Genomic DNA, 18,362 nt, shown 5'->3' on the forward strand with positions numbered 1-18,362 from the left:
TGATGTTTCCTTATGAGAGTCTGTTGATTTAGCCAGCGTGCATCCTGCAAACTTTATGAAGTGACAATTACATTGAAATATAAGAGCGAATGCCTCAAAATGAAATATTCTGTGTGTATGAAAAACAAAAGTCACTTTTGAACCTGTGAATGTTTTCCATTACTAATGCTTTAAACAACCTTACTTTAATAGAATTGAGTTATAGTTTTATTAATATTTTGAATTAGTTTTTTGCATTGTCCTATCTTTGTTTTTAACTTTTGTTTTTGTAAATTTTTAGTACTTAAAAAAAAAAATGTCTATCATTTTTAAGTTTGTTTTATTTTAGTATGTCACTGTTATTTTAGTATAATTGAAATGCTATAATGGTTCTTAATATTTGAAATATTTATTTTTCATTATTACTATTATTTTTATTTTTATTAAAGTTTTAGTTTTTTTGTTTTTAAAAATGTGTATATATCTTTATTTTATTTTATTTAATTTTAATACATCAAGTTAAACTAATTGATAACGAGAAAACATTTTATATAATATTTTTAATTTACCTTTTTTCTTTGTACATCAGTGTTTAGTATCATTGAAATGCTATTTTGGTTCTTATTAATATTTTAGATTAGTTTTTCATTTTGCATTTCTGCTATTATCATTTTAATAGTTTAAGTATTAGTAATTTTTTTTTTTTTTTTTACATTTTTTAAATGTTTTATTTTACTTTTATTCACCTGGTTAAACTGAATAAAAATATTTTTTATATTTTATGTTCAGTTCACTTTTTCATTTTAATATTTTCTTTTATTATTTAAATAGTTAAAGTTTAAATAATTGTTTAATGTTTTTAAAATATGTCTAAAGTTTTATGTTCTATATTGTTTTTATTAATTTTTATTTAAGTTTTAGTGTACATCAAGTTAAACTAAATGAAAAATATTTCTATTTTTCTATTTCTATTATGTTTTTAAAATGTCTATATAGTTTATTAATTATTTCATTTTATTTTAGTTTCTTTAAAATAATTGAAAATGAGACTAATAACTTGTTTCACTTTTTTCTTTTATACAGTGTTTAGTATCATGAAATGCTACTATAATGTTTATTGATATTTTTATTAGTGTTTATTTTGCTATTTTTTTTAGTTGTGTATTTTTTTTGGCAATTTTTAAGTTTCTTTTTCTTTTGTTTTAACATAAATTTATGTTTATGTCAGATGAGAGTTGTTTTAGTATCACTGAAATACTATCATATTTTTTTAAATATTTGGACAGTTTTTATTTTCATATTTTCTGTTTTCAGTTTTAGTACTTTTGTATGTTTTTAAAATATGTCTCTGTAGTTTTTATTCATTTTTATTTCAATTTTATTATACATCAAGTTAAACTAAATGAAAAATATCTAACTTTAATAATTCACTTTTTCTTTCTTTTCAGTGTTTTGTATAATTGAAATGCTATGCTTATTAATAATTTAAATTAGATTCATTTTGATAGTTTCCGTTATTATTATTTTAAATGAAGTTGTAGTAATTTTTCTAGACCCAGAAATGTTTGTATTTTCTGTTTTAGTAATTACATTTTTGTCTACAGGTTTTATACATTTTTATTTCAGTTTTATTTTTAGTTATTTTAGTACATGGAAATTAGATTAAAATAATTTGTTATTTTATTTGATTTTATTTTACAATTTATTCATAATTTCTAATGGCTTTAAGCAAGAATAATGTTTTCTATTTTTACTGAGAATTTATTATTGTCCTGTAGTGTTATAAAAAAATATACATTTAAATTAATCCTGATGGAAACATTGTGTTTTTTTTTGCTCATGAAGCTGTTGTTTTAAATTAGTTTAATTTAGATAGTTTCTGTAATTATAATTTTAAATTATAAAGTTGTAGTAATTTTTCTACACCCAGAAATGTTTTTTTTCTGTTATTTTTTTTAAAGTCTACAGGTTTTATACATTTTTATTTCAGTTTTATTTTAGTGGAAAATGTTTCATTGGAAATTAGATAATTTTTTTTATTTATTTTTTTTTTATTATTCATTTAACTAGCTAGTAACCTGGATTTTAATTTCTAATGGCTTTAAGCAAGAATAATGTTTTTTATTTTTTACTGAGAATTTATTATAGTCCTGTAATGTAAAAAAAAATATATACATTTAAATTAATCCTGTTGATGGAAACACATTTAGATTAGTTTCTGTTATTATAATTTTAAATTATAAAGTTGTAGTAATTTTTCTACACCCAGAAATGTTTTTTTTTTCTGTTATTTTTTTTAAAGTCTACAGGCTTTATACATTTTTATTTCAGTTTTATTTTAGTGGAAAATGTTTAATTGGAAATTTAATTTTATTTAATTTTATTTAATTTTATTTAATTTTATTTAATTTAATTTAATTTAATTTAATTTAATTTAATTTAATTTAATTTAATTTTATTTTATTTTATTTTATTTTATTTTATTTTATTAACTAGCTAGTAACCTGGATTTTAATTTCTAATGGCTTTAAGCAAGAATAATGTTTTCTATTTTTACTGAGAATTTATTATAGTCCTGTAATGTTATAAAAAAAATATACATTTAAATTAATCCTGTTGATGGAAACACATTTAGATTAGTTTATGTTATTATAATTTTAAATTATAAAGTTGTAGTAATTTTTCTACACCCAGAAATGTTTTTTTTTTTCTGTTTTATTTTTTAATGTCTACAGGTTTTATACATTTTTATTTCAGTTTTATTTTAGTGGAAAATGTTTAATTGGAAATTAGATTTTATTTTGTTTTGTTTTGTTTTGTTTTGTTTTGTTTTATTTTGTTTTGTTTTGTTTTGTTTTGTTTTGTTTTGTTTTGTTTTGTTTTGTTTTGTTTTATTTTATTTTATTTTATTTTATTTTATTTTATTTTATTTTATTTTTTGTTTTGTTTTGTTTTGTTTTATTTTATTTTATTTTATTTTATTTTATTTTATTTTATTTTATTTTATTTTATTTTATTTTATTTTATTTTATTTTATTTTATTTTATTTTATTTTATTTTATTTTATTTTGTTTTGTTTTGTTTTGTTTTGCTAGTAATTTATTTATTTTGGCAGTAACCCAGATTTGAACTAATGGTTTTATTATATATTTGTTATATATTTGTTTATATCAATTTAAATAAATCCTGTTGATAGAAACATTGTGATTTTATGCTCATGAAGCTTTTGTTTTAACCTGAGGTTCTCTCTGGTGTGTAATGTATGTGTTAGTGTTGTATAGTGTAGCGTAGTTAATAAATGTGATGGATAGAGACTGACTACTGTCAGAAAGACTGAAGATGTTGTGATTTCCTGCTCTTCAGCTGGGTTCTGCTCAGGTTGGAAAGCATCGGGAGCCCTTCAGGAAGAAAGCGATCCTCACGGTAGATGTGAATCCACACAAAGCCTGATAAATAAAGATTGTAATTGATTCCATTGCGAGGAGTATTTTTCAGCCACGGGAAGCTCCTCTGGGACGCTTTTGTGGGTTAACTGAATTAACACTGCTCTCCAGACTCACAGAAAAACCTGAAAGTCATACAGAGGTCCACAGGCGACTTTTCTGTTGCATTTATTCTGTTTATCTTCCAGAGGAGACAGAGACAACTTCACAAGGTGGAGTCAAATACAGCGAGAAAAAGAAAAGCTGCCGTTTTTATATCAATCTCAGTCTTGTGTGTTTTACAGGAATAGCTCATTTGGAAAGAGAACGATGTTCATGGAGTTTCCTGCACAAAGCTATTGACTCACATTTTTTTACGTTTGATGTTTAAGCAGATGCTTTTATCCAAGCTGACATAAAAAATAGCAACATAGGAATTTCAGGAGCTAACAATATTTATATTGTGCACAAATCTAGTGTAGTACTTTTATGACGTTTTTATTGATGTATTCACAAGAACTTTTTTGTAATCCAAAAAATATAATATAAAGTTAATATATAAAATGTATTTATTCAGGATTTTTTTTCTAATATTACTTGTATTTGAAAGTTTATTTTGTCTTTATTAATGCTATTTTAAAGAGAATTGCTTATTTATTTATTATTATTTTTAAAATAGACACAGAAATAGTATTTTCTTTTATATTTTTAAATTTATCTTGTTTTTTTTTTCTAAATTTGTCTTCCACTTCAACAGTAAAATAAATGTACTATTTATTTGTTTTTTATGTTATTGTAACAAACAGACACATAAATAGTCAAGTATTAATATTATTTTTTTCTTTATTCTTTCCCCTAACAACATTACCTGTATTTGAAAGTTTTTAATGTCTTTTGTTAATTTTTAGAAGTATAGCCACATCAACAGTAATATTTATTTCTTATATTTATTTCCTGATAAATAATATAAAAAAATATGTTATTTTTTTATTTATGTATTTAATATTGCTTAATTAAATTATTCTTGATATTAACCATATATTAAGAGTTAAGGTTTTTTAAAATGTTCTTTTAATCAATTAAACTCATCAACAGGAACAAAATGTAAATATTTATTTATTTTCTCTTTTTTATTTATGCATTTATGCATATTTTATTTTTGCTCAATTTAATTTTAATTCTTAATTTTACCTGTATTTTCTTTTTTTATTATTATTATATATTTTTTTGCTTAATTTTTATTTTATTTTATTTGACCAAAATCGGACTCGTTTCATTTAAGTAAATTGATTTATTTGTGTTAAAACTGTGTTGCATGAAAAGCATGCAAATTTTATGCAATTTAGACCCCAAAATGATTTTGACTGCAAGATTAATCATTGATTTTGGAGTGCGCTGTTCCTTTAAGACAAACAGGTATTTGAATGTTGGTTTTTTGCATTAATAATTTTTTTGCATTGATTTTAAAGTCATTTTGAAATCCTAAAAGTTCAGTTCTCCATTAGACAGAATTTCCAAGATATGATTCTATGTGTATATATATATATATATATATATATATATATATATATATATATATATATATATATATATATATATGACTATTGATTAGTTTGAATATTTATTTTCCATATTTTCTTCTAACATGTATGTATGTTTTTGCTTATTTTATCAACAGACGAAAACCGGACTTGCCCTTTTGTACGACGAACACACCAGTAACACATACGACGTTCGTTTAAAGTTAATGAAGGATCTGTTAATCGTCCAGAAACAGGATGTGGTTTGCGTAAGCGGCGGCGACTGCCATCTAAATGTAAGTACTGAGTCTTTACCTTTAGTTCTCACAGTCGGCAGCAGAAGAGTGTGTTTTGCTAGTGATAGATTACAGGACAAGATGCATTAGACAAGTTTTCATTCCATTTGACATCCTTGTCTCGAAGCACATGCCACTTCATTGTTTCATGAGATGCATCACCATTATGATCATCATCATCTTTCATAAATGACGTCAGTGGCTTCACACTCCGACTGCTGATGCTGTCAAAACACAATGAAAGTCATTAAATGTGTTCAAAGCATGCTGGAGAACCCAATATAGTCATATTCAACATCATTAGTGAGGTTTAGGGTATCTTTATAATTAATTTAGTATAACCACACGTGACTTGATCCATCATTTAAAGTCACTTTGACCCCGAAACACATTTTGAGTTTTTAGCATTAAGTAAAATAAGATATTGTTTGCAATCCTTTGGATGTTGTTTTACAGAATTAGATTAATTTTATAAAGTGTTCCCATCTGAATCGATCGACCTGTCTTTATAAAGATTAGTAAAGATCATAAAACAGTGATTTGTCATGCTACATTTAAGCCAGAAAATATATATATATATTTTTAAATATATTGATATACGTTATTAATTTATTAATTTATTTATTTTTCCTAATATTATCTGTATTTGAAAGACTTTTTTATGTTATTTAATATCAATTTTTTTATTTTTGTTTGTTTGTTATTATTGTTATTAAACAAATGATTAAAAATATTATTTAAATAGTTTTTTTTAATATTACATGAATTTTAAGGTTTTTAAAGTCTTTTTATTGTTTAATTGTTATTATAAAAATAGCCACATAAACAGTGAAATTATTTATTTATTTCCTGATATTATCTGTTTATAAAATCTGAGGCTTTTATGTTATTTAAAAAAAGACACATTAGACATAAACAATACAATACATTTATTCTTTTTTCTTTTTGTTGATTTATATATTTATTGCTCAATATTATCTGTATGTGCAAGTTAAGTTTTTTTGTATTTTCTTTAATGTTATTTAAAAGACATTTTACATAAACAACATTTTTTTGCTTGATATTACCTGTATTTTAAAATTTGAGATTAAAAAATATTTTAAATGCATTAAACACATCAAAAGTATATATTTTTTTGCTTAATTGATTAATTTAATAATTCTAGATATTACCTGTATTTTAAAAATTGAGATTTTTTAAAAATGCTATTTTAAAAAAATCCATTGAACACATCAGCAGGAAAAATAAAATCATTCATTTATGTTTTTATTTTTATGCATTAATTAATTTTTTGCTTAATTTATTGTTTATATTCTTGACATTACCTGTATTTTAAAATTGGGATTTTTTTTATAATGCTTCTTAAAAAGTATAGAAAATAATAAATAAATAAATAAATAAATAAATAAATAAAGATTTTTGGCTTTATTTATTTATTTTCTCTTGATATTATCTGTATTATAAAATTTGAGATTTGTTTTAAATGTTTTTAATGAAATAAATCCCTTAAACACGTCAACAGGAGTTTTAAAAAACTTTAGTTATTTTTCCTAAATTATTTTTTCTTGATATTACCTGTATTTTAAAATTTGAGATTAAAAAATATTTTAAATGCATTAAACACATCAAAAGTATATATTTTTTTGCTTAATTTATTAATTTAATAATTCTAGATATTACCTGTATTTTAAAAATTGAGATTTTTTAAAAATGCTATTTTAAAAAAATCCATTGAACACATCAGCAGGAAAAATAAAATCATTCATTTATGTTTTATTTTTATGCATTAATTAATTTTTTGCTTAATTTATTGTTTATATTCTTGACATTACCTGTATTTTAAAATTGGGATTTTTTTGTATAATGCTTCTTAAAAATATATATAAAATAATAAATAAATAAAGATTTTCTTGCTTTATTTATTTATTTTCTCTTGATATTATCTGTATTATAAAATTTGAGATTTGTTTTAAATGTTTTTTTAATGAAAAAAATCCCTTAAACACGTCAACAGGAAAAATAAAATCATTCATTTATGTTTTTATTTTTATGCATTAATTAATTTTTTGCTTAATTTATTTCTTATATTCTTGACATTACCTGTATTTTAAAATTGGGATTTTTTTTATAATGCTTCTTAAAAAATATATAAAATAATAATTAAATAAATAAATAAATAAAGATTTTTGGCTTTATTTATTTATTTTCTCTTGATATTATCTGTATTATAAAATTTGAGATTTGTTTTAAATGTTTTTTAATGAAAAAAATCCCTTAAACACGTCAACAGGAGTTTTAAAAAACTTTAGTTATTTTTCCTAAATTATTTTTTGTTGATATCACCTGTATTTCAAAAGTTGATATTTTTAAATGCTGTTTGAAAAAAATCCATTAAACACATCGGCAGGTAAACATATAAACATATTTATTTATTTTTTGCTTTTTTATTTATCTATTTATTTTTTGCCTGATAAACATTTTCGTCTACATGCTTCAAGTGAAGTTGCCAAACGACTTCTTCTTTAATTATGTGTTTTTGATGCTATGAATATTTTACCAACTAAATTCCCATTTTTTAAAGCACAGAACTGTTGTACTTCGAAGACAGGTGACTGGAGGTCTCGGTCTGAGTATCAAAGTAAGTCTTTTGCTCTTTCTAATATTGATCATTCCCTTTAAAGAGCTTAATTAAACATGCTCAGGTAGTGTATGCGCATCTCCACAGGCCAGATAATTATTGCACAATATCAGTCTTTCAAAGATCAAAGAGGAGCGTGATATAAGGATCAAGTCTCATTAGTTTTATTCACAATAATCTTTGAAGAGGCGATAGATTTGTATTTCTGAACAGTGCTGGATGTTAGATGTAGAAGTGAATTTCCTTGACGTCTATTCATGCTTTTCAGGGGGGAGCAGAACATAAAGTGCCTGTGGTCATCTCAAAGATTTTCAAAGATCAAGTAGGTAAGATGACAAGCGTTCCTCCCATCCGCTGTAGAGCAAAGCAAAGCTAGCGATAACGCTTCAAGGAATAGTTCACCCAAAACTGAACATTTGTTGAAACCTTTACTCTTCCTTAGGCTTTCCAAAATGTAGATGAGTTTGTTTCTTCATCAGATTTGGTGAAATGTAGTATTGCATCACTTGCTCACCAATGGATGTGAATGGGTGCCGTCAGAATGAGAGTCCAAACAGCTGATAAAAACATCACAGCACTCCAGTCCCTCAGTTAAAATCTTGAGAAGCCAAAAGCTGTGTTTGTATAAACAAATCCATCATTAAGACATTTGTTCATAATCCATAATATTGCTTTCTCCAGTAAAAAGTGGTCTGGTCTGAATTAGGATAGAAATCGGCACAGATCAAGCACCATTTACATGCCAAAATAGCTCTAAACAAATATGTGGGTGGATTTTCACTTTTTCACTGAATGAACTGCAGGGTTGCCAAGTCCGTATTTTTTCCACAGAATTGGGCTACTTTGAAACGTTATGCTATCAAATGGTTAAAGGATTAGTTCACTTCCAGAACAAAAATATACAGATGATTTACTCCCCTTGTCATCCAAGAAGTCTTTCTTTCTTCAGTCGTAAAGAAATTATGTTTTTTGAGGAAAACATTTCAGGATTTCTCTCCATATAGTGGACTTCTATGGTGCCCCAAAATGCAGTTTAAATGCAGCTTCAAAGGGCTCTAAATGATCCCAGACAAGGAAGAAGGGTCTTAACTAGCAAAATGATCAGTTATTTTCTAAAAGAATTGACAATTTCTATACTTTTTAACCTCAAATGCACATCTTGTCTAGCTCTGTGTGAACTCTGTGTATTCCAGTTCAAGACAGTTAGGGTACGTCGGAAAACTCCCATCTCATTTTCTCCTCCAACTTTAAAACACATCGCTGCAGAAGTACCGACCCAGTGTTTACAAAGTGAACGTGCAAAGAAGATTAAATGCCCTTTGCAAAAAAACAATAGGTAAAACAGCGATGTGGGATGATTTTGATGTTGGGGAAGAAAATAAGATGGGAGTTTTTCAACATACCCCAACTGTCGCAGAGCTAGACAAGATGAGCATTTGTGGTTAAAAAGTATATAAATTGTACATTTTTATTAGAAAATGACGATCGTTTTACTAGATAAGACCCTTATTCCTCGTCTGGAATCGTTTAGAGCCCTTTGAATTTAATTTAAACTGCATTTTAAAAGTTCGAACTCACGAGCACCATAGAAGTCCACTATATGGAGAGAAATCCTGAAATGTTTTACTCAAAAAACATAATTTCTTTACAACTGAAGAAAGACATGAACATCTTGGATGACAAGGGGTAAGTACATTATCTGTAAAAAAAATTCTGTAAGTGAACTAATCCTTAAAAGGTTTGAAATATCGCATAGATTAAATTACTGAAATGCTTTGAAATTGTATCTATGATAAAATTGCATTAGAAGTTCATTTTGTCAAGCAGGGCCACTGGTAGTTTGTATTTTAGGTATGGAAATTACTTATTTTGAGTTTTGATATTTGGAATATGGTTGTTGCGCTACTTTTGGCTGTTTCTTTTAGAATTGTAGTGTAAGTTTTCCATTTAAACTAAATTATTTGTATTTTTGTTTTTAAAAAAAAAAGCAAATCGACAGTGGACAAAGTGCATTTATTTGATCCAAAGTACAGCAAAATCAGTAAAATTGTGAAATATTTTTACTATTTAAAATAACGGCTTTCAATTTTTTTAAATAATAATTTATTTCTGTGATCAAAGCTAAATTTTCAGCATCATTACTCCAGCCTTCAGTGTCACACGATCCTTTAGAAATCATTCTAATATGCTGATTTGCTGTTCAAGAAACATTTGTTTTTATTTCTATTATTATTAATATTATCTTCAGTATTTAAAACAGTTTAATAATTTTTTTCAGGATTCTTTGATTAATCGAAAGATCCAAAGATCAGCATTTATCTGAAATAAAAAGCTTTTGTAACTTTATAAACTATACCATTCAAAGGCTTGAAATCAGTATCATTTATTTTTTATTGTTTGGGAAAGAAATTATAGAAATTAATACTTTTATTTAGCAAGGGTGCTTTAAATTGATCAAAAGTGATGATAAATACATTTATAATGTTAGAAAAGAGTTCCATGTCAGATAAATGCTGTTCTTCTGAACTGTTTATTCATCAAAGAAACTAAAACTAAAAACTAAAAAAAAAAAAAAAATGTTTTCAACATAATAATAATAATAAATGTATTTTTAGCAGCAAATCAGAATATTAGAATGCTTTTTGAAGGATCATGTGACACTGAAGACTGGAGTATTGATGCTAAAAATTCAGCTTTGAAATCACAGGAATAAATTACATTTTAAAATATATTCAAATTGAAAACAGTTATTTTAAATAGTAAAAAATATTTAAAAATTTTGAGTTAAGCAGCTTTTTACCTGTGGATTATTGTGATGGTTTTTTAGCAGCTGTTTCGACTCTCATTCTGACGGCACCCATTCACTGCAGAGGACCTATTCGTTTGAGCAAGTGATGCAATGCTACATATCTCTAAATTTGATGAAGAAATAAACTCATCTAAATCACAGATGGCCTCAGGATGAACTATTTCTATAATATACAGTGTAAAATCTAGTAGAGTACAGTTCTTCCTACTTTTGTTATTCATTTAAAATAAATGCACTGCTCAGCCTAAATGTAGTCTGTTTGATATCCGTATAATTACCACTCGCTCGCATTATAGTTAATTCATCGCAAGTGTCTGACAGCAGCTGCTAACATGTGATTACAATCAGTATTTGAGAACAGTTTATCTTTGTTGCATGCTATAGAGTTCAAATGTATTTGAATCACGGCTAATGCACGGGCCTGCAATGCGTTTGCAGCTTTATTGGTTTTTATTAGCTTCCCGCTGTTCTTTTTTACTTCTGAGACGCTTAGCGTAGAAATATATCCGCCCTTGATATGAGAAAGCTTATGAAGTTTCATCATATTTGTCAGAACGCATTGAACTAAAACCCAGATTTGTGTGAAATTCGTCCCAAAGCGCTTCTCTAGATCGAAAACCTCATCAAACTCAAATCCTGATTGCCATGTCATCACATTAAAGCAGTATTAAATGAGTAATTATATCCCAATCTTTCCATTAACCTCTGGCCGGACCGTCCGGGGCCGCAGCCGATCAGACGGGGATGCTGTTTATCGGTGACGCCGTGTTGCAGGTCAGTGTTTCGGGCTTTTGCACGCTCTCGCTCCTGACGCGGCCCTCGGGGGCCAAGGGTGCATGTTAGAGCAGCGTTCCCTCTGCATTTTAATGATGCTTCCCTCTGATTCATTTTCTCCGGCTTGACTGGAGGTTTAACCTTTATCTCTTTGTATGAATCAGAGGAACAGCAACAGAGAGAGAGAGCAAGAAATAGAGTAATAGTTCCTGTGGTGCAACTGAAACGAATGGTTTTATTACATTTTGAATGTCATTGAAGCTCTTTATATATATATATATATATATATATATATATATATATATATATATGCCCTATAAATACAGTTACAGTACAGGTCACCAGATGAAGTCAAACACTCTTCTCTTTAGGATTGAAAAGACTCATTTTGGTGCATTTGGGTATAGTTTATATTTAATCAATCAAAATAGAGGATTTTGGTTAGTGCTACTATACCACAGTTGAGGTCAAAAGTTTACATACACCTTGCAGAATCTGCAAAATGGTAATTATTTTACTAAAATAAGAGGGATCATACAAAATGCATGTTATTTTTTTATTTAGTACTGACCTGAATAATAATAATAATAGTTGTTGGACCCTTTCCAACAATGACTGTATGATTTTGAGATCCATCTTTTCACACTGAGGACAACTGAGAGACTCATATGCAACTATTACAGAAGGTTCAAACACTCACTGATGCTTCAGAAGGAAAAACAATGCATTAAGAGCTGGGGGTGAAAACTTTTGGAATTTGTAGATCAGGTTATTTTGTCTTCTGGAGAACATTTAAGTATCTTCTGTAACTTCTGAAGGGCAATACTAAATTTAAAAAATATGATATTTAGGCAAATAAGAAAAATATACACATCTCCATTCTGTTCAAAAGTTTTCAACCCCCGGATCTTAATGCATCGTGTTTTTTTTCTAGAGCATCAGTGAGTGTTTGAACCTTCTGTAATAGTTGCGTATGAGTCCCTCAGTTGTCCTCAGTGTGAAAAGATGCATCCTAAAATCATACAGTCATTGTTGGAAAGGGTTCAAATACACAAAAATGCTGGAAAACCAAAGAATTTGTGGGACATGAAGGATTTTTCTGAAGAACAGCGGCCAGTTTATCTGTTCAGGACAAACAAGGGACTCTTGAACATCTATTAGTAAACAAAAACAAAAAAACAGCTGTGGATCATTTAAGTAACAACACAGTATTAAGAATCAAGAGGTTGTAAACTTTTGAACAGGGTCATTTTATAAATTCAACTATTGTTTTCGCTTGTGGACTATATGCAAACGTCTTTTATGTGAAATATCTTATTCAGGTCAGTACTAAATAAAAAAAAAACTTGCATTTTGTATGATCCCTCTTATTTTGGTAAAATAATTACACCTTGCAGAATCTGCAAAATGTTATGTAAACTTTTGACTTCAACTGTATGTATAAAAAATTAATTATTTTATTCAGCAAGGATGGATTAAATTTATTAGCAGTGAAAGTGGCAATAAAGACAACTTTCTATGCACCAAAAAATTCTGGAAAATAAAATGTATTACAGTTTCCACAAAAATATTGGGCAGCACAACTGTTTTCAGCATTGATAATAATCAGAAATATTTCTTTAGCAGCAACTCAGCATATTAGAATGATTTGTGACCCTGGACCACAAAAGCAGTCTTAAGTCGCTGGGGTATATTTGTAGCAATAGCCAAAAATACGTATGGGTCAAAATTATTGATTTTTCTTTTATGACAAAAATCATTAGGAAATTAAGTAAACATCATGTTCCATGAAGATTTTTTGTAAAATTCCTACTATAAATATATCAAAATGTAATTTTTGATTAGTAATATGCATTGTTAAGAACTTAATTCGGACAACTTTAAAGGTGATTTTCTCAGTATTTTAATTTTTTTGCACCCTCAGATTCCAGATTTTCAAATAGATGTATCTCGGCCAAATAGTGTCCTATCCTAACAAACCATACATCAATAGAAAGCTTATTTATTGAGCTTTCATATGATGTATACTTCTCAGTTTTGTAAAATTTAACCTTATGACTGGTTTTGTGGTCCAGGGTCACATTTATGAAGGACCATGTGACACTGAAGACTGGAGTAATGATGCTGAAAATTCAGCTTTGATCACAGAAATAAATTACACTTAAAAAAAAAAAAGTTATTTTAAACTGTAATAATATTTCACCTTTTTACAGTTTTTACTGTATTTTTGAACAAATAAATGCAGCCTTAAAAAATGAAAGTATCACTTTACAATAAGATATTACTGTGGTTTTGATCAAATAAATTTTGATCAGATTTTTTTTTTTTTAAATCGTACTGAACGAAACAAATGCATTGAAAAGTACAAAAAAATTCTGAAAAATAAAATGTCTGGTTGCATCACAGTAGAATGAATTTTGAATTAAACGTGGTTAATTGTCATGAAAATAATTGTGAAAAGTGTATTTGTGATCTGTATATGTTTATTTTAATCTTTCAATTTCTTGTTTGTACACAGGTCAATGGCATTAACGTGGAGAAGTGTACACACGAGGAAGTCGTGAGTATCCGATCTCTTTCGTCCGTGCTCTTGAAGTGGCATTGATACAGAATTAATCTGAAGCGCTCGATCCTTTTATATCAGTAGCGAGTGATTCGCTTCTCCCTGTACGGCCTCAGCTGTAACTGATCGATAGCGAGTAGATTCATCACACGCGGATCTCCAGAGAGAATGGATGAGACACTCTCTCACTCCGGCGGGTTTTGCTCTGTGATCCTGACAGCTGTTTTTCACATGTCCATTCGGAAGTCACAGGACGTGATTAGTGATTTTACAGAACAACCGGAGACTAACTAAGACAAGCTGAAGACAGAAATCATCCAGTAGGCCAGAAAGCTCACAAATGAGAGCTGTAATGATCAGTGGAGATCAAATGGAGGTTCCCAAAAATCTGTAATCAAAAGACTTCACCAAGATCAATGATCAGTGGACACACTGTTCACATTCATTTTATAGCTTTTCAGTAACACTTTACAAAAAAAAAATCTTTTAAATATAATTAAGTGATCAGAGACAATCATAATTCTGCATTTTATAATGCAAACTGTATTTTTTAACAAATACATGCAGTCTCAGTGAGCAGAAAAGACTTCTTTCAAAAACATTTAAAAATCATTCTGACCCCAGACAGTTGAAAGGTAGTGCATTTAAAAGCATCTAAAAAAATAAAATAAATAACACTTTATTATATGTTCAACATCGATAATAATCAGAAATGTTTCTTGAGCAGCCAATCAGCATATTAGAATGATTTCTGAAGGATCATGTGACACTGAAGACTGGAGTAATGATGATTAAAATGCAGCTTTGATCACAGAAATAAATTACAGTTTACAGTATATTCACATAGAAAACAGTTATTTTAAATTGTAATAATATTTCACAATTTTACCGTTTTTACCGTATTTTTGAACAAATGAATGCAGCCTCAGTGAGTAGAAGAGTTTAAAAAACATTTAAAAACATTCCGAGCATAAGATTATAATGGAGCATGTTCAACACTATATGTGACCCTGGACCACAAAACCAGTCATAAGGTAAAATTTGACAAAACTGAGATGTATACATCATATGAAAGCTCAATAAATAAGCTTTCTATTGATGCATAGTTTGTTAGGATAGAACAATATTTGACCGAGATACATCTATTTGAAAATCTGGAATCTGAGGGTGCAAAAAAATCTAAATACTGAGAAAATCACCTTTAAAGTTGTCCAAATTAAGTTCTTAACAATGCATTTTACAAATCAAAAATTACATTTTGATATATTTACAGTAGGAATTTTACAAAAAAATCTTCATGGACCATGATCTTTACTTAATTTCCTAATGATTTTTGGCATAAAAGAAAAATCAAAAATTTTGACCCATGCAATGTATTTTTGGCTATTGCTACAAATATACCCCAGCGACTTAAGACTGGTTTTGTGGTCCAGGGTCACAAATGAGCTCAAACATGTCTATTTTTAAAATAAAATGGCTTGTTTAAAGGAATGTCCTGGGTTCGTCCTCCAGCGATGAATGTCTGAGTGTAAACAGGCTTTAGATTGTAGGCATCTTGAGTTTTGAAGCACAAATACACATGAGGGTTTCTTGGCGAATGCGTGGTTTCTTTTTGCGTCAGCTCTCTGTGGAAATGTTGTACAAGAGTGTCCTGTTTTCAGCAGAGGATAGCTCAGATTTCTCAAATTAAGTATCTTTTCTAGCTGTGGTTATGATCAAATGAAGTCTGAAAGTCAACATGTAAGCAGAACTGATCCTGTTTCTGGTGGTCCTTCACAATTTGCTGCAAACTGCATTCAGATCTTATTTAGGATATAAAACATACTTTATACAATCATATAAATTCGGTTCATATGTAGTATCAGTTTATATTTAGTAATATGCATTGCTAAGAACTTTATTTGGACTTTAAAGGTGATTTTCTCAGTATTTAGATTTGTTTTTGCACTCTCAGATTCCACGTTTTTCAAAAATGTTCTTGTTTCCAGCCAAAATATCTTAAAATTCTTAAATCAAGAAAGATTTTCTAGACAAGTAAAACAATTCTTGTTTTCAGAAAAAAAGTCAAAATTAATCTTAATATCTTAATAATTTTTGGCATAAATGAAAAATGGCGCACAATGCAAAAAATGCTTTTCTCCTACTTAGATTTTTTGTAGCCAAAATATTAAAAAAATTCTTAAATCAAGGATTTTCTAGACGAGTAAAAGTGTTCTTGTTTTCAGAAAAGACGAGTCAAAATGAAGTGAGTTTTTGCAGAACAAGCTAAATAATCTGGCAATTGGGTAAGCAAAAAAAAAAAAATTCTATTACAGAAAACAAGATTATTTTTCTTTCCCCCATTGGCAGATTATTTTGCTTGTTTTAAGCAAAAACACACTTAATTTTTACTCATCTAGAAAATCCTTCCTGATTTAAGAGTTTTTTTTTTAGATATTTTGACTGGAAACAAGACAAAAAAATCTAACTAACAAAAAAAGCATTTTCGCAGTGCAACTATTTAAAAAAAATACTGAGAAAATCGCCTTTAAAGTTGTCCAAATGAAGTTCTTAGCAATGCATATTACTAATCAAAAATTAAGTTTTGATATATTTATTCTAGGAAATTTACAAAATATCTTCATAGAACATGATCTTTACTTAATATCCCAATGATTTTTGGCATAAAATAAACTTTTTTTTTTTCTTTTTTTTTTTTGACCAATACTGTGTATTTTTGGCTATTGCTACAAATGTACCCATGTCTTTTTATGACAGGTTTTGTGGTCCAGGGTCACAAATATGGAATCAGAGGACTATAAAATGCCACATTATTAAAACATTAACTTAAAATCTAGTAAATTCAAGTAAATATTTTCAATCAGAGAGGTTCAGCTGACAAAAAAGTTGCAAATCCCTGTGTGAGATGATGAAATCTGAAGATACGCAGCACTGACTGAGTAATTGCTTGTCTAGGGAGCGCTTAGTCAACCTGAACCCAACACTCGATGGCCCAGTGCTCTGGCAGAGAGAGGTCACACGATGCATACTGTAATAAACATTTATGAGAAATCTCTAAGAGATTACATGCTGATTGCATAGAGTTGATTTAATCCAAATGTTGCGGCGCCTCGACTCAATTAGGTGTGAAACAGTCATTTAAATGCCATTCAGGTGCATCACGATGTCAGGAGGATGTTTTATGTCTTTTATATCTCTGTGCAGGTTCATCTTTTGCGGACGGCGGGGGATGAAGTCACCATCACTGTACGCTACCTCAGGGAAGCGCCGGCCTTCTTAAAACTCCCATTAGGTACGTTTGCTTTACACTGGCTTCTTGCATCCTAACTGAAATACAACCTCTTTAGTGAGTGATTTGGATACTGTAGACTACTGTAGACTACTGTAGACTGTAGACTACTACTGTAGATTTGGGAGACTATTGCCTATTGCCTTCTCCGCAAAGTATACATGTGATGCAGTCTTTGTAAAGTAATGAATTATGGTTGTATTTGTCACAATTAAGTTTTAATTGTGAACATTGCCTATGCAGTTTAGTTCCTATACATTTTGAGAACTATTAATGGAGAACAGCCATAAAGCTTATCAGAAAATAGCAGTAATTTAACTGGTTTATTAAGCAACCAAACAATAATTAATCTTATTATACTCTGTAGCAACACAATAATGAAAAAATATGCAAATACAACCAGTGTTATTGTAGTGTTATTTGTATGCTGTCATAGTTTTTATTAATATTTTGAATTAGCCTTTTTCATTTTCAAAAATTTTCTATTCAATTTTCTTTAAATGTAATTTTTTTTCTGTTTTAGTAATTGTAGTATTTTTAAGACTATTTTATTGTAGTAGTTAAACATGTTTTAAACATTTCTTTAGATATCTGTCAAATCAACATTTTTTAATTTATTTATCATTTATTTTATTCTATTTTATTAATATTCAGGTTTATTTCAATTATTTTAACCAGTTTATTTTTTTAAAAGGTTAAAAATATCTTTACATTTTAAGATTTTGGTTTATCATATAAAATTAATATTTTTATGTAGATAATATTATATTATATATTGCATCACATATATATTTAGCATCACACTTTTAAATTTTCTTTCATATGTAAATTTTATTTATTTTTTATTTCAGTTTTAGTTTAGTAATTTTAGTATTTTTAAGACATTTTATTTTAGCAGTTAAACATATTTTGAACATTTCTTTAGTTATTTGCCAAAGCAACATAAGATTTTACACACACACACACACACACACACACACATATGTATATATATATATATATATATATATATATATATATATATATATATAATATTCAGGTTTATTTCAATTTGCATTCTTTTTAATTGATA

General features: G+C 27.8%; 1 protein-coding gene across 1 annotated transcript in view; it reads left to right on the forward strand.

The window, feature by feature from the left end:
• sntg2 (syntrophin, gamma 2) overlaps positions 1 to 18,362 on the forward strand; it is a 96,579-nt gene that overhangs the window by 19,057 nt on the left and 59,160 nt on the right. The window contains exons 2-7 of the mRNA XM_073827180.1: positions 5,080 to 5,217; positions 7,799 to 7,855; positions 8,124 to 8,181; positions 11,395 to 11,438; positions 13,957 to 13,998; positions 17,206 to 17,293. Of these exons, the coding sequence (XP_073683281.1) occupies positions 5,080 to 5,217; positions 7,799 to 7,855; positions 8,124 to 8,181; positions 11,395 to 11,438; positions 13,957 to 13,998; positions 17,206 to 17,293 (427 nt within the window). The remainder of the gene's footprint in view (positions 1 to 5,079; positions 5,218 to 7,798; positions 7,856 to 8,123; positions 8,182 to 11,394; positions 11,439 to 13,956; positions 13,999 to 17,205; positions 17,294 to 18,362) is intronic.

Source organism: Garra rufa, chromosome 21 (genome assembly GCF_049309525.1).
Source record: "Garra rufa chromosome 21, GarRuf1.0, whole genome shotgun sequence".
In the NCBI taxonomy this organism is placed as follows: Eukaryota; Metazoa; Chordata; class Actinopteri; order Cypriniformes; family Cyprinidae; genus Garra; species Garra rufa.